This window comes from Erinaceus europaeus, chromosome 4 (assembly GCF_950295315.1).
Source record: "Erinaceus europaeus chromosome 4, mEriEur2.1, whole genome shotgun sequence".
Taxonomy (NCBI): Eukaryota; Metazoa; Chordata; class Mammalia; order Eulipotyphla; family Erinaceidae; genus Erinaceus; species Erinaceus europaeus.
In genome coordinates, this window is record NC_080165.1 from 132,577,543 (window position 1) to 132,599,912 (window position 22,370).

Consider the following 22,370-nt stretch of genomic DNA (forward strand, 5'->3'; position numbering starts at 1 on the left):
GTAGAGAAGCAGGTTGGGCCACGTGGAGGTAGCGAAAATGGCTGCCTCACACAGTAACCTTTCCTGCATCTGAACACCAGAGTGAAGCGCTGGCAAGAGAGAGAGTTGCAGAAGAAGAAAAGCTTTTATAGGAGCAGCTTTCGTGAGAATGGGAGGGGGGAGGAGTAACCAAAGCACTCTGGATATCGCGGGGATATAGACAATGCCCTGAGGGCACAACATGGTGGAACAGGCACTCCGAGAATGTCCCAACTCTCGCAGGAACTAGCAGTAGCTTGAAGGGACAACATGGCAGATGTGACTGCATCGGCATAATTTCCCAGCATCTCCCCCTTTCCTTTTATCTAATGCCCAGGGCAACAGTGTGTAAAGTCTGTGAACTACTCAGGGTCAGTCTATGAAAAACCAGCAATGTGAAGGGAAGAAAGCTGCTGTAAAATTGTGTAAAGTGTCCAAAGGGTATACCAGCAAGTCCGATAAAAGTCTCAGTCCAAAGTAGGTGACTAGGGGGAGAAATGGCAGGGGATGAAATGCTGCATGAGGAAGGTCAGCCTCTGGAATTCTGCTTTTCTGTAGAGAGTGAGCTGGAACCGCCAAAATGTGACAGGTCAAAGCAGAAGCAGGAAAGGCAGACAGGCAGTAAAAAAGTTCTGTCCTTGGTTGTCTGTGAATCAGGTTCTTCAGATCGTGTCAGGTGGCATCTAGGGTTTCCGGGGGTTTGCCACTGTAGTCATGCCATCTAGTGGGTGATGTCAGGGTGTGCAGGGGTCCAGATGTTTTTTCTGGGATTCCTGTGGAAGAAACACAAACAATCTGCTTCTCGTGGTTAGCAGGGCATCTGATTTGAATGCTTTATCGAAAAAGAGGTTTGGTGCCTTGACCAACTGAGTATTGGGGGATGTATCTTTACTATTCATTATTATTATTTTATATTATTTGTCATGGTAGTTAGCCGTTATCTGGAAGGTCCTGGGTGATTCATGGGGAAAAAGAACTTATCTTTTAACAAAGACTCTAAGGTGTAGGGAAGCGGGAACTATATTATCCCTTTTTTTTTGTTATCTTGCCTTTTGTTGCCCTAGTTGTTTTATTGTATGTAATTATATTGTTGTTATTACTGATAATTGTGGTCGTTGGATAGAACAGAGAGAAATGGAGAGAGGAGGGGAAGACGGGGAGAGAAAGACACCTGTAGACCTGCTTCACTGCCCATGAAGTGATTCCCCTGCAGGTGAAGAGCCGGGGGCTCAAACTGGGATCCTCAAGCCAGTTCTTGCACTTAGCGCCACCTGCGCTAAACCCGTTGTGCCAGTTCTGCTTACCAAAAGTGGCCCACTAGGCACTTGCATTCCACGCCTGGCTCCATGCCAGTGAGCCAGGCTTCTTACCCATTTAAAGTTTGAGAATAGGTTGAGATCGTTTCGGCCCCAAGACCTCTAATCATTCGCTTTACCGGATAAAACTGTGTGACGGCCGGGTATGGGCCCGACGCTCCAGCGCCATCCATTTTCAGGGCTCAGTTGGTAGAGCATGAGACTCTTAATCTCAGGGCCGTGGGTTCGTGCCCCACGTTGGGCGCCAGATGTTGTTGAGCCAGATGTTGTTGTGCGCGGGCCGCAGAGAAGAGAGGGTGTCCGGAGCGAAGAGGAGACACAAATCTTTATTTGCGCTGGCACCTCAGAGTTGGGTGGTAGAGAAGCAGGTTGGGCCACGTGGAGGTAGCGAAAATGGCTGCCTCACGCAGTAACCTTTCCTGCGTCTGAACACCGGAGTGAAGCGCTGGCAAGAGAGAGAGTTGCAGAAGAAGAAAAGCTTTTATAGGAGCAGCTTTCACGAGAATGGGAAGGGGGAGGAGTAACCATAGCACTTCAGGATAGGATGATAACTCTCGTGAAAATGGGAGGGGGGAGGAGTAACCAAAGCACTCTGGATATCGCGGGGATATAGACAATGCCCTGAGGGCACAACATGGCAGAACAGGCACTCCGAGAATGTCCCAACTCTCGCGGGAACTAGCAGTAGCCTGAGGAGACAACATGGCAGATGTGACTGCATTGGCATAATTTCCCAGCAGTCTATCCTTGAGAATGACCCATGTGGATTTGAGTAAAATGTGTATTCCAGTTTCTTGGGACGAATGACTCTGAAAATGTCCAATAGTTCTAGTTTATGTATCTCTTCATGTAGCTCCCTTATGTATTTATTGATTTTCTGCCTGGATGATCTGTCAAGTTGAGACAGTGGGGTGTTGAGGTCCCCTACTATGGCTGTGTTGCTGTTAATATATTTTTGTAACTCTTTCAGTAGACGTTTGATTTATTTAGATGGCTTCTCATTGGGTGCATAGATGTTAATAATTGTTAAGTCCTCTTGATTGACTGATCCTCTGAGCATTAAGTAGTGTCCATTCCTATCTTTTGTAATCTTATCTATTTTAAAGTCTGTCCTGTCAGATATGATAATAGCTTTCACTTTAAGTCTCTGTCTTATAAGCAGAATTTAGAAGCATATCAACAGATACTGTTTTATCTTGTTCAGCTAGTTGTGTTCATAGCTCAGCTATTTCAGCTTTCAGCTCTCTAATAATCTTGAGATAATTAGTGTTTTCTTCCAGATTCTTATTTGTTGTTCCTGTATTTCTGATTACAATTCTTTCATACTCTTTACTCACCCCTGTGATTATTTCCTTAGCTAGTGTTTGTATGTTGAACTCATTATTTTGTTCTTCACCCTTTGGGGGGCTTTTAGCTGGACTCTTGTCCTGGTTTGTTTCTCCATTATTTCTTCTTGTTGGTTTAACCATTTTATATATTAAGTTATGAGTTCCCTCTCTCAGTAATTTTCAAATTACTGATCACTATTGCCTGGATTGACTTGTGTCTAAGTAAGGTAATTAAAGGGTTCACAGTGGTGGAAGTTAACAGTTGTTTCAATAGTATTTTAATCCCTGAGTTGGAGCTCAGTGGTTTAAAAGCCTCTTTTTCTTTTTCTTCCCTGTAGGCTCTGGGAGCCTGAGGGCTTTTAAACTACAAGTAGGCTTCTTAGCTTAATCACTGACTCCTGATCAAGAGATAAAGCAGGGTGTGGCAGAGATACTCCAGTGGTTATGCAAAGAGACTTTCACAGTCCCACCAATATGCTATGCCACTGAGGTATAGGTCTTCTCCTGAGTTTCCTGGCTAGATCTCTGTCCCCTGGTGTCCCTCCCTGCAGCTGCTCCAGACTCTGAGGGCAGAAGCATTGGAGACCCAGAGTTGCACTTGGTGAGTCTCTGGGGAGTCCTCTCCTCCCCTCAGCTGTCTCCTTGTTGGGAACAGACTGGAGGTGGTGTCTCAACTGACAAACTGCTGCACTGTCACCAGCCACTTAATCTCTCCCTAGGCTCCTCTCTGTCACCAGCCACACGTGTTTGCACTCACTGGTGACCTGGTGGGTTCCTGTACTCGTTCCAGTCCTGTCTCGTTTCGGTCCCAGGTGGTCTCCTTTGGTATTCCTAGTTGATCTGGAAGAGGAGAGGAGAGGAGAGGAGAGGAGAGGAGAGGAGAGGAGAGGAGAGGAGAGGAGAGGAGAGGAGAGGAGAGGAGAGGAGAGGAGAGGAGAGGAGAGAAACAGATAATCTGCTGCTGCTCATAGCTCCGCCTCCAGAAGTCAGTCTAGTTTTATTTTTAATTGCTAGTTCATTTGCTTTAGCTATAAGTCTCATGTGATTGAGACCAGCTGATTATCGTCTTTCACTCCTTACCTATTTCATTTAGTTACTTGAACAAAAAGTCATATGGTATTGTATACAGTAATTGGTACAAATTGATGGAAACAGAAGGAAATTTTTACCTTGTAAGAAATATAACAGGTAGCATGTTTATCCAACCTAGTGTACCTAGTGATGAAAATATAAACATTGCTTATATCATAGAGAACCATTATAAATATTTCAGAGAAAATAATGTTGATACTTAATGACCTGAAGAGCAATAAATTAAAAAATCAAAATATCTCTTCACTTGAGCCCTAGGAACCAACTTTAGTGGTGTCAGTGACAGAACTGGAAAATTTTCCTAGGACATTAAATGTTGTATTTCATCTTGGACCTATTAAGATTCGAATGACATCAGACATAAAACTGTGACACTAAAGTTGAAATACACAATTAGAACTAAATGAGATATTGAATACAGGAATCCAAAGGGGTAAAGGGGCTTAGTTGACTCTTGAGAATAGACGCTCCTGACTAATAGTGTGTGTTGGGGATGGTGCGTGCATGCATACATGCACACACATGGAGTCAAAGACAGAGATGAAAGTATCATCAAAACATTGGTCAGATAAAATTCAAAACAAGAAAGAATTTAAGGTGGTAAATAGGGAAAACTCTTTGTAAACTGCCATGTGCTCCTCACCATGAAAACTGAAACTAACCTTTAAAGGTGATTACTATGTTTCCTACTGACTTTAAATATATATTAATACATTTGTTTCTTCTACAACCTTTAAAATAATAAGCACTGTTGCCATTCCCATTTTATAGACTATGGAGCTCGGGGGGAAAAAAATCATCCCAACTTGCACATTTGTATGCCCTGACATCACAGGTGGTATATTTGAAAATTCTTATGGTGAAAGGTATAGCTAAGTGGTAGCGTACATAACTTGAATGTATGAGGCCCTTGATTTGGTTTCCTGCATCCGAATTTGGGGCAGTAAATCCTGGATATTAAAATCTTAAGAAAATATCCTAGACGTCATTATGACTCAATTCTCCCACTATAGAACTAAAGTACAACCCAAACTCAAAAACATACCATTGTACAGTGACCTTTGGATCATTCTTTGTTTCAGTAATTTTGATAACATGATAAACTTACCTTCTCATAGAAAGAAAATATATTAAGTACTAAATGTGATATAGTAATAGAGATTTTTTTTTTTTTACTTACAATGATAGCTCACTGAACTGTTTAACTTTCAGATATTTCGAAAGAAAGCAGTGGAACTTGGCATAAAATTACTACCTGCATTTCAGACTCCTTCTGGAATTCCATGGGCATTACTGAATTTGAAAAGGTAAAACTCTTCATTTTTGACATGTTTTATATTGAAATACTCAAGACTGTGGTCTAACCAATAAGTCATTTGATGAATAATTGCATGTTGTCATTGACTCAGTCATTCTGAGCTTCCATCCTTATATTGGAAGTTAGTCATTGATTCATAACTTCAGATGGGTCTCCATCATGAAATATGGTTTTAAAAACATTCAAAAGTAAAAAAAAAAAAAAACTATCTCTAAGACTTTTTGAGAACTGTGTTGGTTTTCATGGGGACAATGGGAGTCAGAACTTTGGTGGTAGGTGAGTTATGGAACTATACCATGCAATCTTATAATCTTGTAAACCACTATTAATCACAAGTAAAAATGTAGTTTAGTAGTCAAAAACCATCCAAGTCATGCTTGATTTGAATGTTTATTAACGATATAACATCTAAAGTTGCCAAATCCTTTCATTAAACTGCTGGGCACAGATAGACACAAGGACTAACCCTATGTTGTGATATAACAACTAATTCCAACATGGGATGTATATTGCTATAACTGAGAAAGGAATAGCGGAGGCTTTCCAATCCACAGTTCTAATTAGGGAAAGGAGGTGCTCCAATGAACCAGATCAGTCTTCCCTTATAATTTCATTTGGGTAGAAAATCTTGGATGTACTATGTCCATGGAAATGTAATCCCTCAAAACAAAACAAAAAAAAAAGGGTTGTGAAGACTTCCTGTTACTCTTCCAGGGAGCAGTTTGAATTTCTTGATTGCTAGAGCAAATGGTTAATAAACAACTTTATCTTAAATTTCCTTCTTTCCCATAAGTAACTAGTTGTGTATGTGTTTTGGTTTTTTTTTTAATGATGGTGATATTTAATGATGGTGATATTTTATCATCATAAGCAATATGTTCCGTTCTGGGCTCTTACAATAAAGAATAGTTAATTCTCACAACTAATCCAATAAGGTCAGAATTGTTGTTATCTCTGAAATACTAGTAAAGAACTGAAGTCACAGAAAGATTAAGCCACTTATCTAATATTATACTGTATATACATAGTACAACTAGAATATATAGGATATATATGTGCACACTGATATATACATACAGCTTCATTATTATAGAAATGCCCAGAGGATACAGGATGGTTTGGAGAGATTAATGCATAATCTTTTTTATTTTATTCACTATTTAATATTTATTTACAAAATTGTAGCAGATAATTATTTATTCTAGTGACACTCTTCCTAACATCATGAAATTAATCATTCACTAATAAATGAAATTTCATGCTTTGTTCTCTTTTGCATGTTATGTATGCAAAGTACCTGACTATAATTCTGTGTGTTTGTATAGTGTGTGTGTATGTGTGTATGTGAGAGAGAGAGAGAGAGAGAGAGAGAGAGAGAGAGAGAGAGAAGGATTTCACATGTAGGGACATATGTGCTGAGGCACTGACTGATGATGGAGAAAGTCTGTACCCTTTTATTGTGTTAACCTGAGGTAGTTCTCTATTGTGCAGTGTGATTATCTCAGGATGTTGTTTTGTTTGTTTGTTTTTTTACCATTTTAGAGTCCTATGGCTTTCTGTCAGTTTGAAGATCATGGCAATGATAAATAAATAAAAATTAAAAAAAAAAAAGTAACCAGGTAGAGTTCAGAACTTGAGTGTTTAAGGATCTGGCTTCAGTCACCAATCCCAGCACCACTTAGCTAGGAATTTGCTCTGGTTATATCCTCTCTAAAAACATGTAAATATTGTTAAGAAAAATAAGAAAAGGTGAGGGGCACATTTTATAGCTTATGTAACTTTAATTACTATTTACTTTTAATATCTAAGATAATTTAGCTTAAATCTATCCCAGTGTACAGTGGAGATTTTTTTTTTGCCGCATAAAGAAATATTTTGAAAAAAATCATAAACACTAGATCCTCTTACCCTTTCATAACTACACCTCTTTAATGTACATTAACTGATCCCTTCAATTTTTTTTTTCACTTTCTAGGTCATAGTTTATTATAAAAGGTTTGATTTAGAATCAGCAAAATAGAAGCAGGTAGAAGGAGCCAGGAGCTTCCATGTCTTCTTTGAGCAAGCACCACTTTCCATGAGTTTCTTTTTTTTTAATTCATTTTTTTACAAGCCATTTCAAAATTTGTGATTAATAGTCATTTATAGGAAGAAGGTAGGGGGTGGGGAACGAGCACAATGGTTATGCAAAAAGACTCTCATGCCTGAGGCACCAGAAGTTTGAGGTTCAATCCCTAGCACCACCATAAACTAAAGCTGAACTGTTAATAACTGATAATAATAATGACAATAACAACAATATAGGGTCGGGGTTATGCAATACAGTGGTTATGCAAAGAGACTTTCATGCCTGAGGCTCCAAAGTCTCAGGTTCAGTCCCCCACTCTATACTTCTTATCTTTTCTTTTTTCTTTTCTTTTCTTTCTTTCTTTCCTTTTTTCTTTCTTTTTTTTACCAGAGCACTGCTCCTTCAATTTTTTTACCTTGACTTGTGTCTATATTATTTTACCTTATGACTTACTACATAGTTCAGAGAGTATAAGAAAGTTTCATATAATGAAAAATAATGTTCTTGGACCAAATGGTAGTACAACTGATGAAGCAGGCAAGTGACCATGTGTGGGGAACCCAAAGAACCGGGCTCTAGGTCTCCACTTGCAGTGGGGAACCTCCACTAGATGTAGCACAGTGCTACAGATGTTTCTCTTCTTCTCTCCTGCTCTCTCCCTTTTCTTGCCCTATTTTTGTCTGTCTCTATATGCAAGGAAGGAAGGAGAGAGGGAGGGGAAGAAGGAAGGAAGGAAGGAAGGAAGGAAGGAAGGAAGGAAGGAAGGAAGGAAGGAAGGAAGGAAGGAGGAAGAAGGGATGGAAGGGGGAAAGGAAAGGAGAGAGGGCAAGGAGCAATGGAGAGAGAGAGAAAGGGCACTAGAAGCACTGAATTTATCATCCAGGCACTAAGTCCCAGCAATAACTCTGGTGACAGAGAGAGAGGGAAAGAGAGAGGGAAGGAGGGGAGGGAGAGAGAGAGAGAGAAGAAGAAAGAAAAGAAAAAAAAAGAGAATGTCCTACATCATTTATGTATTTCCTGCTAATTTCAAGCTTAACTGGAAGAAATGAGGTGACCATTTGACATTTGATAGTAGAACGTGTGTGTGTGTGTGTATTCATAACCTCACTTGCTAAAAGCAGTAACTAGACCAAATTCCCATAATAAGCATGGAGAAAATGAATAGTAGTATCACTACACTAAATTCCTCATATATGCCTTTCTCTAGTCAAGTGCACTCACTGAACCCACTCTCCTTCCAGCTGTGAATTTGATTTGTCATCTTAAAGAATGTCCTCTAGGGGAAGAAAACAACATTTCATTTTTATCTGAAATAATTACATTTCAGGAGGTGCTGTTGATGTCAACCTGTACCTATCTGGTACTTTCTTTGAATCTCTATATTTTTATAGTGTGGTTTAGGGAAGAAGGGCAAACTGGCATATAAAACTTCTTTCCTAGCTTTTGGAGACTGTTACTAGTAGAAGCATCAAAGGAAGAAGGGAAAACATCTGGCAAAAATCTTCTTTTCTTAATTACCTTCTCAGAATAAAAAAGTGTTTGTGGAAGAATACCTAGGATTGGGGGGGGAGGGGGCTGAAAATGCCTTTTTAGAAAAGCTATACATTCACTTTTGACTGGCTTTGAAACCATTGGCAGTTGTTACTGTGGGTGAAGCATAAAATATTCTGTCTGTGATAGCATAATTCTGTTTTTACCTCTCAATTTTAAAAATGCTGTGGAGGTTTCTCTTGTCAATACCTATGTGCTAACGGAAGTATCGGTTTATTTGTATTATCTGTTCACATCCCTCTGATATGTAGATTATTGCCTAGAGATAATTGGTTCCATCACTTTTTCTTGGTTAAAAAAAAAAAAAAACAGCATTTACTTGAGTCCCTGTTATGATGAAGGTTCTCTGCTTTGTCCTAGGAAGATTTTCTCCTTCTCTTCACTTTATTTAAAAGATAACAGACACAATCTTTTCCCTGAAGTATAAGCAGCCTGTTTGACAAAGCAGAATACAGATTGTATATGTTTTATTACACTCAAACATATAATTGATAGATGTACTATATTCGTACCAAGGAGAGATACTAAGTACTCACAAAGTGGAAATTTAAAGTAAGCAATATTTTGAATTGGGGATATTTATGCCTAGGGAGCCAAAACACCAATAATCTAAATTACTTTTTAGTATTTGTGCAAACTGAGAATGTGCAGAGACTAAATAATTTATAGATTCTATGTTAGAAGCCTTGTCCCCAAATCCTTTCAGAAAAATAATATGTTACAGTTATCTCATTGGCTGCATCTATAATAAATTCTTAAATCAAGAGCTGCTAGACTAAGTTGCAAGTGGATCAGAACCGTGACTTAGTAGCAAGTGGTAATTTGATTGAACAAATACCTCAGTGATACACAGGGTAGCTGACTTGTCTAGCATGCTGCCTCACCAGTGCAACAGCAGAATAAAAATGCATAAGTTGCATAGCTCCTCAGCTAAAAAGCTAGCATTGCCGTTGCAACAGATTAGATTTTGGTAAAACTCAATTTCTCTAATGTGGAACTGTCAAAGTTTGATGTCTGATCTTGTTATTACTTAACAAGAGACCCCATACATTTTTTTTTATCCTCCAGACTAATGAAGAAAAATCACCCCTGTGGTTTGTAAAATCAAGAATTTCATCATTTCCTTATTTCTAAGCCTTGGTAAAGAACCTTATTAGATCTTGGGTTGTCTAAAATGTGTTCTTAATTTAAAATAATATCATTAATGTTTCCATTACTCATTTCTATCACAAGAAATACAGTGTAGGCATTCCTTAATAATTATTCTGTCTTTCTTGATAAATGAGTTGGTTTTAACTATGTACTTTTTTGCCACTTATTTCCCTTTGTGGATTTTTCTGGAGTGACACTTGCCTGGTGGATATTAGTTAAGTGGAACTATCTATAATGTGTTTTTCCATTACACACAGCAAGAAGTGTGCTGGTAAATGCCTGATCACCATTCCAAGTCTCATTAGTCAGCAAGGTGAGAAATAAGGCACAAATCCCTCTCCTGTTTTTATTTCCTGCTCTGAAAAGCTTTATTTGCTGACTACTCTAATTATCTGATGCAAATGTTCCCTATTTCATTAGTTGCATTGCAATTTATATTATTATAATTAAATTGCAAATTGCTTTACTTTAACTGAAATGGGGCCTTTATTAAGAATAATGTTTTCTGCAATAATAAAATAACAAGGGCAGCAAAAGGGAATAAATAAATATTTTTTAAAAGAATAATGTTTTCTAACAGTGAAAAATTATCCTGTGTGAAGCATGTAGTATGTTTATTAGTGAATTTCTTAATACTTTCATGGTATAAAGTGATTAAATATTAAACTGTAAGTGTATCATTGGAACAGATAAAGCCTATGAAAGACAATCTTAACTAGGTTAAGTATTTGGTATCTACTGATATTTCCATGTTTTTATTTGACAGTGGACAGAAATTTCTGTATTATTAAATTTTGCTAAGTTTTTTTCTCCAAAGTTTCTGTTTTCTGATTGGAAAGAGGTATAGTATGTTTAAAGTGAAGATTAATATAATTCTATTCTTTACTATAAAATTAACATTGGAAATACCAAGAGTACTGGGTCAGTGGGTACAGCATAAGCTTACTGTACATAAGGTCCTGGGTTAGATCTGTGGCACTACATGGTAGCACAATGGGCAGCACCAGAAGGACCTCTATGGATGATAGAGTGGTGACTTGATGCCCCCCCCCTACAAATTACTAAGAATACTAGGCCAGAGAGGTGCTAGGGTGACATCACAAATACTTAAGATCCTCAGTTCAATCCCTAGCACAACATTAAAATAAAATATGTGTAGATCAAAAAATGGCTTTTCTCAACATGAGCATACCACACATATGATTTCCTAGTATTCTAAGAGATTACACAACACGTAGTTATCCTGTTAAAAAAAAAAAATGTTGGGAGTCGAGCGGTAGCACAGCTGGTTAAGCGAAGGTGGCTCAAAGCTCAAGGACCAGCGTAAGGATCCTGGTTCGAGCCCCCAGCTCCCCGCCTGCAGGGGAGTCGCTTCACAAGCAGTGATTCAGGTCTGCAGGTGTCTTTCTCACCCCCTCTCTGTCTTCCCCTCCTCTCTTCATTTCTCTCTGTCGTATCCAATCATGACAACATCAATAATAACTACAATAAAAAAACAACAAGGGCAACAAAAGGGAATAAAAAAAATTTTTAAAAAAAACTTTAAAAAAAATGTCCTGTAGGGGCCGGGAGTTAGCCACTTGTTGTAGCACACAGTTTGCCCTGTGCAAACACCAGGATTCAGCTTGTTGCATAACACAGGAACCTCATGTACAGAAGGCTCTGTCGTGTCTTTCACTGTTTCTCTCTCTTTCTCTCTTCCCTTCTATGTATCTTAACCTGCAGTAAGTCCAAAACTCAATTTCTTTCCAAAGTTTATATTCACTGGTAAGTTAATCTCTTCTAGAAATAAGAACAATTCAATTTATAAGATATGGGAAGTTGTGACTCAATAAAACAGACTGTCCTTTCCCCAAGTCCCACATGCTAGCAAATGCATAATTAATACATTGAGAACCTAGTCTCCAGAAAGATGCATGTATTCTTGTTGTAAACATGCCCATGGTCCTATTTCTTATTTCTAATGCTGTCCAAATTCTTTTAACCTACTATTATGGTTCCTTTATTCAGTGAGTCTCTATCTCCCCAGTGCTTTAGAAGAATTGCACATTAAAAATGCAGATAGCATAACTGACTCCTAACCCCCCCCCCCATCTCTTTCAACTGATTCAGGTAAAGGCCTGTCATTTTCTTTAGGCCTCCTCAGCATATTATAATAGTTAACCGGAGTTTACAAACAGCACTTTGCATCTAGTGCTTACGTCCTGAGGGTAGCTTCATTTCTACTGCCCCTTGGTGGTCATCTTAATCACCAAAGTATAGAAATACTAGAAAATTATTTTGAAAATGCCCAGCTTTATAATAGCACCACGGTCCTCAAAGTTTAGAATATTTAGCAATTGCCTAGAAGGTTTGGTATTAGAACACTTATTGTTGGGCTTTACCCAGGGAGTTATTGTGTGGATTTTTAAAAATTTTTTATTTATTCCCTTTTGTTGCCCCTTTTTTTTTATTGTTGTAGTTATTGTTGTTGTTGATGATATCATCATTGTTGGATAGGACAGAGAGAAATAGAGAGAGATGGGGAAGATAGAGAGGATGAGAGAAAGATAGACACCTGCAGACCTGCTTCACCGCTTGTGAAACGACTCCCCTGCAGGTGGGAAGCTGGGGGCTTGAACCGGGGTTCCTTATACCAGTCCTTGTGCTTTGTGCCACATACACTTAAACTGCTGCACTACCACCCAACTCCCTTTTTTTCCATAAGGTTGGATATTGTACATTTCAAACCCAAACTAATTATGTTGGTCTGGGGAACACACTTTTTAAAATTTATCTTTTATTATCTTTATTTACTCATTGGTTAGAGACAGCCAAATATTGAAAGGGAAAGAGGTGACAGGGAGAGAGACAAAGAGACACCTACAGTACTGCTTCACCACTGGTGAAGCTTTCCACCTGCAGGTGGGGACTGGAGGCTCGAACCTGGGTCCTTGTGCACTGTAACATGTGCGCTCAACCAGGTGCTCCACTTTAAGAACAATTGAAATATAAGAAATAACTGAATCATCAGAGCTGTTTATATTATCAGATAGCAAATCTGTCCATAAAGCATTTAACTCTGAAATACGGAGAAGGAAATATTTGTTTCTGATGTACTTTTGTTAATATGTTGATAATCCAGTGTTTCCTAATGGAAGCCTTGTTTTTTGAAGAAGATAGCTAACTCCAAAGATCAATTACCCCCGAAACAAACAAACAAAAAATAGTTTACATGTCTTTTGTTCATTGACATTGGGGGGTGGGTGGAAGTAGGGTTCCATAAATCAAGCCTAGGACCTCAAGCCAGGCATGCTGCTCCTTTACCCCTTAGTGTTACTCCACTAAGACTGAAAAGCAAAGTTTGGGCCACTTTAACATAAATGTTTTATTTAAGAACTTCAAATTTTCTGTTAAGGAGAGCTATTTCTATTAACTAATGGCTTCAGGCAAAGCAGCTTTATTTCAAGCAACTAGTGACATTGGCCCAGTACGGGAGGACTTTCCAGGGCCAAAGAAAAGTGGCAGCGTTTACCATCACACAAGACTGAAGGTGACTATGCTAAGTGAAAAACAACTACTGGATGGTTTCGCTCACATATGGACTATAGGGCATTGAAACACATGGACTTGAAAAAAAAAATGAAAGACAGAAATAGAGGGAGGCAGGAAGGAAGGAAGACCAAATTGTATCATGACTTTGTGAGAACTATAGTGTGTGTGTGTGTGGGGGGGGGGGTGTCATAGAACATTGGTGATGGATGTGATGTGGAACTCTTCTTTTGTAATTTTATAAATTTGTAATCCGTTATTAAATCACTCATAAAAAACGGGAAGAGACAGAACAAGGAATTAGGGGGTGATAGCATAATGGTTATGCAGAGAGACTCTCATGCCTGAGGCTCCAAAGCCCCAAGTTTAATCACTATAAACCAGAGCTGAGCAGTGCTCTGGTTGAAATTAAAATAAAAAAAAAAAAAAAAGAGGAGGAGGAAGAGCTAGGTATGTCCTGGAACATTTAGTCCTCTCACCAAGTTCCAGATCATTCCATCCATGCAAGTACTCTGCAGCTGGACCAAATAAAGTGAACACGTGGACAGTAAGAATGGTATAATTAATTTGAATGGACTTTGTATATAACCTCTTTTATTGGGACTTAAAAGCTAAAAAAAATTCTGAGCAAAGCATTTTTTGCTGCTTTTAAGTCATACTTTATGAGAAATTTGATGAGACTAAGGTGTAGAACCCTTTTTCCCCTCATTTCTCTAGTCATAATTGGAGCTAATGCCCAAATAAATAGGGTTGTCCATCTCTTTTTTCTTTTTTTGTCCATCTCTTTTTCACCTTGTCTTTGAACACAAGCTCTAGTGGTCCTTATTACTTTTCCACACCACACCTCTTGGTTTTTCCATGAATTTTCTTCTCTACACACTGCCTCTGTAGTTTGGTAGAAAAGTGGCAGAAAATTGCCATGTGAACATAGTAGACTGGCTTATGTTTGACTAACCAGTCAATTAGACATAGGAGAAAAAAAATAAACGTCTGTATTTTAAGACTTGCAGAATAAAGATGAATATAATCAATGATTTAATTTATCAAAGTTGATTAGCAATTTAAGAACAATCTGTCTCAAAAGAAAAAAAAAGACTTGTATATGTAAAGTATGTTAAGAATCTTTCCTAAATTTGAGTACTTAGAACAATGCCACAAAATCCCACGGCACTGGATTATTACACATAACTACTGCCTGCATCACGGCATCGCCAAAGTTTAAGCAGTTTAACTCCCCAGGGAATTTTAATTTGAGGACAGTCATAGTTACTTGCATACGCCAGACTTCAACTGTCTTCCATCTTGTTTTTTCAAATGCAAGAACTGGTGTTTTACAGATTCATAACAATGCCTTTACAGGTAAGCAGTGGAATATTTGCTAAGGATCTTAGCCTATGTCAGGTTTTTACTGAAGCAGCTTTTTACTCTGTCAGTGTCTCTAAGATTAACAGCAAGACCAGGCTCACATTGTTAGTGGAGGGCAAACCTGCCACACATCTAATTAGTCAAGTTTAAGAAATCATTTCAGTATAAGCCTGGCTATTAAGGCACTTTCTCAGCACTTGTGATTGTTAATCATTATAAAAATTCAACTAACTGCATTGGATCTTTGAGTTGGAATTGGAAAGCTAATATAAAATATTTATACTATAGCCATTCATTCTTAAAAGGCCTCACAATCTCAGTTACATTAATGACTCCATGTTTCCTGTTTATTCAGTAATAGGTGGTGTGGATCTGTTCTGGAAAAAAAATGGGATGAATAATAATTGATTGCAGTTCCTTTTATTTAGTGGAAGAAAAAAGTGATGGAGCAGTAGTAAGAATTAATTGTAATTTACTAATCTGGAAATTAATGTGCAGCTGCATATGAGCACAGGCAGTGCAATTTAGTGATTTAGCAATCATGACAAATTATCTTCATCTGTAAGGTGGAGAGTGGGTAGCTTCCCTGTATTAATTTTGAGTAACAGGCCAAGTTTCAGAAAGACTCCATCTGAATGTTCATGTTACCCTGTTATACTGGAAATGTCAATTGGAGTTTAGCGTTATTAATTAAATCTTGCTTTCCCTTTTTGTCATGTCATGCTATAGTTTGCATGGAACATTTGTACAAAACAGTGATTACTGGTAATTGACCTGCATATGTTGAATAATCTTAAAATGCTACTGAGAGTTTAATGTACCTTGTAAATTGAGAGGCTTCCAATTAAGTTGAGTTCTTAAGATAATCACTTTCAAAACTAATCAAGTAATAGGACATTAGTAAAGCTCTTATTGACTTAATTGTGACAAATTAATAAACAGACCCACTGCAATTACTGTAATGGCTTTATCAGTGAGAAGTTATCCAAAATTTAAGTATAAATCTGTTCTGCCCCCTGGAAGTACATATAGTTGGAATAAGCTACTTTGAAATCTATATCATCTCTAACAGATATATGTGAATCTATTTTGCAAATAACTTGGATTCTATGTATATATTTTAAATAATTTTTAAAATTTATTCCCTTTTGTTGCCCTTGTTGTTTTATTGTTGATGATGATGTTGTTGTTGTTGGATAGGACAGAGAGAAATGGAGAGAAGAGGGTAAGACAGGGGGGAGAGAAAGACAGACACCTGCAGACCTGCTTCACTGCTTGTGAAGCGATGTCCCTGCAGGTGGGGAGCCAGGGGCTCGAACCGGGATCCACCTGCACTTAACCTGCTGCGCCACCGCCCTACTCGCTCTGTGTGTGTTTTTAAATAGTTACATTTGAAGTTCTTAAACCATGTGACTTTGTAAAAGTTTATTAATGCATTAGACAAAGCTATTGACATAACTGTTTTCTTCATCTTTTTTTTTTGAGGCCTTTTCCAAGAGCTGTCAAATGTTCTATCCACTGTCCGCCCCAAAGAGTTGTTTGCCTGGTGCCTTATTATGCCTGGCTGGCAGTATGCAGACTGGGTAATTAGTGAATAAGAATTTTAAATTTTCCATAATTTAAAAATATGTGACAGTGCCAATTCCTATAGCTTTCCTGGTTTCAAGTGATCGCAAAAATGCTACTAAAAAGAACTGAGAAAAGTAAGTCCTATTTCTATTATTTTAGGAAAGTATGGCGTGCTGGTTTATATTTCTCCAAACACTAAATTATGTGTTTAAGAGAAAGTATTTGTTGACTATCAATTCATCATATTTTTTAAATCGTGCAATAGCATTTCTCCTGTAAGCCTCACTTTTTTCCTCTGTCAAAGTAGAGTTAAGAAGAAATGCTAATTATATATGAAGAATACACATGACAGTATCTAAATATTTGAGAAATTAGGGTTCTTTAAGCCTCAAAGTATAGATCACTGTGGAATCTTAGGATATTGAAACCATCATAGAAATCTTCTAAACCACCTGTTTTAAGGAGGGAACTTTAAAGAAGTGTGTGTGTGTGTGTGTGTGTGTGTGTGTGTGTAACTAAAATAATTTTTTTAATTTATTTTTTATTTAAGAAAGGATAAATTAACAAAACCATAGGGTAGGAGAGGTACAACTCCACACAATTCCCACCACCCAATCTCCATATCCCACCCCCTCTCCTGATAGCTTTCCCATTCTCTAGCCCTCTGGGAGCATGGACCCAGGGTCATTGTGGGTTGCAGAAGGTGGAAGGTCTGGCTTCTGTAATTGCTTCCCCGCTGAAAATGGATGTTGACTGGTTAGTCCATACTTCCAGTCTGCCTCTCTCTTTCCCTAGTATGGTGGGTCTCTGGGGAAGCGGAGCTCCAGGACTCATTGGTGGGGTCTTCAGTCCAGGGAAACCTGGCCGGCATCCTGATGGCATCTGGAACCTGGTGACTGAAAAGAGAGTTAACATACAAAGCCAAACAAATTGTTGAGCAATCATGGACCCAAAGGTTGGAACAGTGGAGAGAATGTGTTAGGGGGGGTACTCGCTGCAAATTCTAGTGTACTTCTGCTTTCAGGTATATATTTTGCACTAGTTTATGGCTACGTGTGAACATATGCTCTCTCTCTCTCACAGAACCTGGTGTATATCTAGGTTTTGGAACTTTGTTAGAAAAGGAGCCACCTGGGATGGAATTAGAGAATACTATGAAAGGAAAGCTCTCACCCGAGTAATGAAGCTGACTTCACGTCATTCCACACGTGAAGTCTCTGGACACAGTCTGAGCTGAAGCATGTTGAGGTGGTTGATTAGGTTGTGATCGGCTGATGCGATATTATTTGATATGGATTGGGAGAGGCATGCGGGAAACTGGGCCTTATCCTAAGGTTCCAGGACTGGGGGAGATATAGGCTCTCTAGTGGAGATGTGAGGTTCCTGCTATCTTAGGGTTCAAAAAGACAATGGATAGTTAATGTTATCATCACATTATTTGGTAATTGGGTTAACTTTGAAAAGTCCTTTTGTTAGGGTTTGCTGTATAGTAACCCAGTATCTTGTATGTAGCTGTCCCTTTGGTTGCTTCTGATCTACTTGGTCTAGGCTTTTGAGGCAGTCCGCATATCCTATATATTTAAAAGACTCAGTCTGTGTTTTAAACACTTTGAGACATACAATTAATTTTCCCCCTCTCATATTAATTAACTAGTGATTTATATGACTACATTTTACTAGGAGTGTACATATACACCATTCCCACCACCAAAAGACTGTGTCCCATCCCACCCACCCACCCCTAACCCCGACTGGCCCAGGAAGCTACATGTCTACCCCTCACCACAGGGTTTTTACTTTGATGCTCTACTTTCAATTTAGTCAGATCCTGCTTTTAGTTTCCCTTTCAGATCTTCTTTCTCAACTTCTCTTGATGAGTGGAATCATCCCATACTCATCTTTATCTTTCTGACTTCTTCTTCTAGCGTTTGCCATCTTTCTGACTTAGCTCACTTAACATAATTCCTTCTAGCTCTGTCCAAGATGGGTCAGAGAAGGTGGGTTCATTGTTCTTGATAGCTGTATAGTATTCCATTGTGTATATATATCACAGCTTTCTCAGCTACTCATCTGTTGTTGGGCACCTGGGTTGCTTCCAGTTTTAGCTATTATGAATTGTGCTGCTATGAACATAGGAGTACACACCTCTTTTTGGTTGGGTGTTATGGAGTCCTTGGGGTATAACCCCAGGAGAGGAATTACTGGATCATATGGAAGGTCCATGTCTAGCCTTGTGAGAGTTCTCCAGACTGTTCTCCACAGAGGCTGGACCAATTTACATTCCCACCAGCAATGCAAAAGGGTTCCTCTGTCCCCACATCCTCTCCAGCATTTGTTGCTGCTGTCCTTTTTGATGTATGCCATTCTTACAGGAGTGAGGTGGTATCTCAATGTTGTCTTAATTTGCATTTCTCTGACAGTCAGTGACCTAGAGCAGTTTTTCATATGTTTGTTAGCCTTTTGGATCTCCCCTGAGGTGAATGTTTTGTTCATATCCTCTGCCCATTTTTGGATGGGGTCATTTGCTTTTTTGGTGCTAAGTTTGCTGAGCTCTTTGTATATTTTGGTGATTAGTTTCTTGTCTGATGTATGGCATGTGAAGATCTTCTCCCATTCTGTGAGGGGTCTCTTTGTTTGTTTAATAGTTTCTTTGGATGTGCAGAAGCTTTCCAATTTGATGTAGTCCCATTGGTTTGTTTCTGCTTTAGTCTTCCTTGCAATTGGGTTTGCTTCACCAAAGATCTCCTTGAGGTGTAGGTTGGAAAGTGTTTTACCAATGTTTTCCTCTAAGTATTGATTGTTTCTGGTCTAACATCCAGGTCATTGATCCATTTGGAGTTGATTTTTATTTCTGGTGAGATAAAGTGATTCAATTTCATTCTTCTGCATGTTACAACCCAGTTTTCCCAGCACCATTTATTGAAGAGAGCCTCCTTCTTTCATTTAATGCTTTGGGCCCCCTTATCAAAGATTAGATGTCCATAGGTGTGGAGAAATAAAATAATTTATATGCACATCTGTAGTTCTAGCAAGCCTGCCATATACTCAGTTTACAAAGTGCAGTCTTACTCAAATAAGAGAAGCATTATAGAACATTATAAAGTGCTCATAGTAATTGTCATCATCTGGGACAACAAAGGGAAACACAATAAAACTGTCCAGCTGAAGAATGGTTATTTTTAAATTATTGAAATGCACTAAAATAAAAACTGAAGTTGTAGCAATTTCATTGTGAAGTTTTAAAATTGTAATTTTTAACTGGAAAAAAATTTAATAGCAACACTGAATAAGTGTTACTATTAAATTAAACAGCACTTTTAGTCATTTACTCACATGCAATTAATTAGCTAGCTGCATGATGGGATTTGTACCCTACAGTGATATCAGCACTGTAAGTCAGTAGTTTTTAAATTGTTGCTATCTTTTTGTTTTATTTTTTATAATTTTTATTTATAAAAAGGCAACACTGACAAAAAACATAGGATAAGAGGGGTACAGCTCCACACAATTCCTACCACCAGAACTCCATATCGAATTACATCCCCTGATAGCTTTCCTATTATTTATTTATTTATTTATAAAAAGGAAACATTGACAAAACCATAGGATAAGAGGGGTACAACTCCACACAGTTCCCACCACCAGAACTCCGTATCCCATCCCCTCTCCTGATAGCTTTCCTATTCTTTAACACTCTGGGAGTATGGAGCCACGGTCATTGTGGGATGCAGAAGGTAGAAGGTCTGGCTTCTGTAATGTTTCCCCACTGAACATGGGCATTGACAGGTTGATCCGTACTCCCAGTTGCCTCTCTCTTTCCCTAGTAGGTTGGGGCTCTGGGGAAGTTTTGCTCCAGGACACACTGGTGGGGTTCTCTGTCCAGGGAAGTATGGACGGCATCCTGCTATTATCTGGAACCTGGTGGCTGAAAAGAGAGTTATATACAAAGCGAAACAAATTGTTGATCAGTCATGAACTTAAAGGTTGGAATAGTGCAGATGAAGAGTTGAGGGTGCTCCATTTTGTAGATAGCTAGAGCTTTCCTATTCTTTATCCCTCTGGGAGTATGGACCTAGGGTCATTATGGGATGTAGAAGGTGGAAGGTCTGACTTCTGTAATTGCTTTCTTGATGAACATGGGCTTTGACAGGTCAATCCATACTCCCTGTCTCTCTCTTTCCCTAGTGGGGCAGAGCTCTGGGGAAGTGGGGCTCCAGGCACACCAGTGGGGTTATCTGCCCAGGGAAGTCCGGTTGGCATCATGGCATCTGGAACCTGGTGGCTGAGGGTTAACATATAAAACCAAACAAATTGCTGACTAGTCATGAACCTCAAAAATTAGAATGGTACAGATGAAGATTTGGGGGTCTCCATTTTGTAGATAGCTAGTAGGCCTATTTTAGTTATATTCCAAAGGGCCCATGACTATACTAGTTTTTTTTTTTTTTCTGAGCATGATATCTGATATGCTAGTGGATCCAAGTTATTGTCTGGGGATATAATGTCATGGCTGGAAAAGGGGCTAGAAAGCTGGATCAGGGAAGAGAGTAGCTCCCAAATATGGGAAAGGTGTATAAATATTGTTGACTGTAAACCCTATTGATTTGATGTGATCTGGGGCCCATAATCAGCTTAGGAGCCTATGTGACCTCTGCATGCCTGTAGATCTGAGCTCACGTTCTGTGGTCGAGTAGGAATGTTCCAAGCTGCCCCAATTTCAGGACCCATCTTCCTTAGGTGGAAGATAGAGTATGTTGTCTAGCCTCCCTTCAGAGGATGGAACATTCTCTACCATTGTTGAAACTTACTTTCTTATCAATGTACTCTTATTTATAAATTGTATCTTTTTGTACCACTGTATTAACAATACGTTCATTTAAAAAAACCTCAGAAAAGTGTAGAAGGATAATAGATAAGGATATTAAACATTTTAATACCAGTAGATGAATATCTTTTTATAATTTTTAATATTTATTTTCCCCTTTTTGCCCTTGTTTTTTATTGTTATTGTTGTTGTTATTGATGTTGTCATTGTTAGGTAGGACAGAGAGAAATGGAGAAAAGAGGGGATGACAGAGGGGGAGAGAAAGATAGACACCTGCAGACCTGCTTCACCACTTGTGAAGCAACGCTCCTGCAGGTGGGGAGCGGGGGACTCGAACCAGGATCTTTATGCCAGTCCTTGCACTTTGCCCCACTTGAGCTTAACCCGCTGTGCTACCGTCTGACTCCCAGATGAATATATTTTTAGTGAGAGTAGTGTGATTCATTGTTTGAGGGCAAGGGTTTTGGTTTGATTTGAGAATTTTTTTTTTCCTCACAAGACTTCACCAGTATACACTGGATTTTTAAGATAGTAGGAGAAAGGCAGAAATACAGAAACATAAGGGAGGGAGGGCAAAATACCAAAACAAGGACGCTTTCCTCATTGCAGTTGGGACCAGGCTTAACCCTGAGTTGTGTGCATGGCAGAGCAGATGCATTATCCAAGTAAGCTATCTTGCTAGACCTACCAGATTTTTTTTTTCCTCCAGTTTACTGCTTGTGATATAGAAAGCCAAAGGTCTTTTTTAAATTTATTTATTTATTCATTTATGATAAAAATAGGAGAAGAGAGAGAAAGAACCAGATATCACTCTGGTACATGTGCTGCCAGAGATTGAACTCTGGACCTCATGCTTGAGAGTCCAGTGCTTTATCCACTGTACCATCTCCCAGACTACATCAAAGGTCTTAAATTATATATTTCAAAACTTGGTTTTAGTCCAGTCTGGGAAGAAAGAATAGGATATCTGTGCCTGAGAGAGCGATTAGATAGACTACCTTCCTACAAACATGATGTTTGCTTTAAATCCCATACCTTAACTATGCAAAAAATATTTTTATAATCCAAGTAGAAATGCTAGTCTTTGATGACATCATCACTTGTACTTGCAAACTAATAGAGAGCTTATTATACAGTGCTTTAAAAAATACCTGGTGGTTGTGCACTGGGTTAAGTGCACATAGTACTAAGTGCAAGGACTGGCACAATGATCCTGCTTGGAGCCCCCGCTTCCCCA

General features: G+C 38.7%; 1 protein-coding gene across 2 annotated transcripts in view; it reads left to right on the top strand.

Moving 5' to 3' along the window:
* Positions 1 to 22,370, top strand: part of MAN1A1 (mannosidase alpha class 1A member 1) — a 236,454-nt gene that overhangs the window by 139,572 nt on the left and 74,512 nt on the right. For both annotated transcript variants that reach the window (XM_007521293.3, XM_060190533.1), the window contains exon 6: positions 4,967 to 5,061. In XM_007521293.3, the coding sequence (XP_007521355.1) occupies positions 4,967 to 5,061 (95 nt within the window). The remainder of the gene's footprint in view (positions 1 to 4,966; positions 5,062 to 22,370) is intronic.